At 40.5% G+C, this 2666-nt stretch overlaps 1 protein-coding gene across 1 annotated transcript; it reads left to right on the plus strand.

Moving 5' to 3' along the window:
* Positions 1–252: 252 nt before the first annotated feature.
* sf3b5 (splicing factor 3b, subunit 5) lies at positions 253–1672 on the plus strand. Its single transcript, XM_033612815.2, has 2 exons — positions 253–362; positions 930–1672. The coding sequence occupies exon 2, from the start codon at positions 959–961 to the stop codon at positions 1217–1219; it is 261 nt and encodes an 86-aa protein (XP_033468706.1). The 5' UTR covers positions 253–362; positions 930–958; the 3' UTR covers positions 1220–1672.
* Positions 1673–2666: the final 994 nt, after the last annotated feature.

Consider the following 2666-nt stretch of genomic DNA (forward strand, 5'->3'; position numbering starts at 1 on the left):
GGAAGTGTGGTTGTTGTCTTTTATTAGCTGCTGGACAGTTGAATTTCCCTTCGGGGATTAATGAAGTTCTTTCTATTCTATTCTGTTATCTTGGAAAAGTAGAAGTATCTATTGAGTGTATGTGAAGAAAAAACTTTAGATCTTTGACTTTATCCCCTGCGAAAATGTGAGCAAACGTGTTGCGTTTATATTTCTATTTGAGATGGAGAACAAAATGTTACAGCCTTTGTTTCTCCCCGGTTTATTTTCCAGGTGAACCAACCGGAAGTCGTCGTTGTATTGAATAGCGGCGTAGTGCGAACGGATCCAAACACTTATCTTCCTCTCCTACCGTTGCTCTTGAGCTCTGTACATTTAGTCGAGTAAGTATAATCTGCATTTTAAAGCCATATGGACATTTAGAAACACATGTTTAGCTAAAAGAGCAGATTAAGGTACGGTTCGAGGAAACTTTAACTGGGCTAAGCTAGCAGCTAGCTAGCTAACAACACGTTACTGTTAGCCAGAAAGCCGTCGAAAGCAACGTTAGTATGCTAAATGCTAACTGAGAAAGCGGCAGGAAGAAACTCGAAACCGGGGAGATATTTACTCGTATTTTTCAGTTATATTGAGCAAGTAACATGTCGTCCAACATATTAAGTCGGTGGTTTTAAAGTAAGCTGTTTATAACGTTACTTGTTTGTGTTAAAATGGTCTAACGTTACATGGCTGAAAGCGAGGGAGCTAACGTTATTTAACGTTCCTTCACGATTATGTAGAGCACTTCACAGCCTCAAGCACCGACCGAGAAGTTAATTGTACAACGACTAAGCCAGATATATTGCAGTTTCTGTAACTAGATAGTTATATACTTGCTTATTTGGTCAAAATTCAGTCTGTCTGCATCTGTTTGAAGCATGTATTGAAATTGTGTTACCACTACTGTCTAGAGCCTGTGGGACTCTTAATCTGAGCGAGAATGACCGACAGATACAACATCCACAGTCAGCTGGAGCATCTCCAGTCTAAGTACATCGGCACAGGACACGCCGACACCAGCAAGTGGGAATGGCTGGTCAACCAACACAGAGACTCTTACTGCTCCTATATGGGACACTTTGATCTGCTGAACTACTTCTCCATCGCTGAGAACGAGAGCAAAGCGCGTGTCCGCTTCAACCTGATGGAGAAGATGCTTCAGCCGTGTGGACCCCCAGCAGACAAACCTGATGATGCCTAGATGACACTGGAGTGAGCCGTGGATGTGTTTTTATAGGATGTTTGTTTTATGTTGGACATTCAACTCTATTTTCGACTGAACATATTCAATACTGTGCTCTTTTGGATTTTCTGACGCTGAAATTGACCTTGTATGACCCTGCCAACTCTGAATGAATTGTCCGGTTACACAACAGGAGATAACCGGACACAGATTGTTACATCGTTTGCAGCCGGACCACTGAGAAACACTGTTTCCTGCTCTGTACAGCTCTGCAGCTGTTAGGGAAATTAGCAACAAAGATGAAAGAAAGGAGCGCAAGGAGGGCTTCAGGATATTAACATTTATCAGAAAAGATAATAGAAAACCAAGTGTTGAAGTGTCACCTGTAAAGAATTTGTATGAACTGCTGGAGCTGTATTCTTGATTGGAATTTCTGATTTGATTCAATTAAAATTAATGTGTTTCCATTTACAGTATAGTATTTTTTTAATCACAAGGTCAGCACCCACACTATGCAAGTTAAATATTAAACGCATACTGAACATTAAGACTTTTTTTAATATCATACCAAGTTGCTCAGTGCCTTTTTTTCCCCCATGTCTTTAAAAGAAATTGCACCAATTTGCTCAGGGTTCAAAGGTTTAGGTACTTGAAAGCAGCACAATTAAAGTGATCCCACTCCAGTTTTTCCTAAAGGTTAAAAATGGGGCTTAAAATTCTCACTCTGAGACTAAGAAACAATTTCTTGTTTTGGACCTTAAGAGCAGTGTGAAAGTCAACAGAATTTCACACTGCTCTTAAGGACCAAAACAAGAAAGGTCACATACATGCAAGTAAATGAAGCTCCGTTTTTTTGTTGATGTTTATATTTCACAATAAACCCAAGGTCAGCTTGGAAAATATAACCTGCAGGGTAGAACATCAGTAACCTCCAACACGGGCACAAAGCCTATCAGCTGTATCTATACACTGCACAGCGCTTTGTTTCCTTTGTTTGGCCTTGCAGATTCAACAGTGTTGTCCACCTACACAGTCTCTCACACATGCACCACACTCAGGCAGGCACACACACACACACACACACACACACACACATATTGTACCCAATCATCCACCTACACATTGAGTGCACTCAGATCAGCTGTGCATGACTTAAACACACATCCTAACATGCTGTGCCTCGTTATGTGTGCTTGTCACATGTTTAACATGCTCTGTCGATTATAAGGAGAGCAGAATGTCACCCAAATCAAGGATAAAATCCAGAGAGTGTATTTTTTTTTGAAGAGGTGGCAGATTGTCATATTTGACTGGTCTGGTAGTTTAAATTTACATACCTGAAAAGCAAGTATTGCAATTAGTGTATTAAAGCAGTGGCACCAGTTTAGAAACTGCCACAAGCTCGTGGCTGACAGGAAAATTATTCTAGTGTTGAATTTGAATTAGTGCCTTTGATCAGGAGTGT

This window comes from Epinephelus lanceolatus, chromosome 17 (assembly GCF_041903045.1).
Source record: "Epinephelus lanceolatus isolate andai-2023 chromosome 17, ASM4190304v1, whole genome shotgun sequence".
NCBI lineage: Eukaryota > Metazoa > Chordata > Actinopteri > Perciformes > Serranidae > Epinephelus > Epinephelus lanceolatus.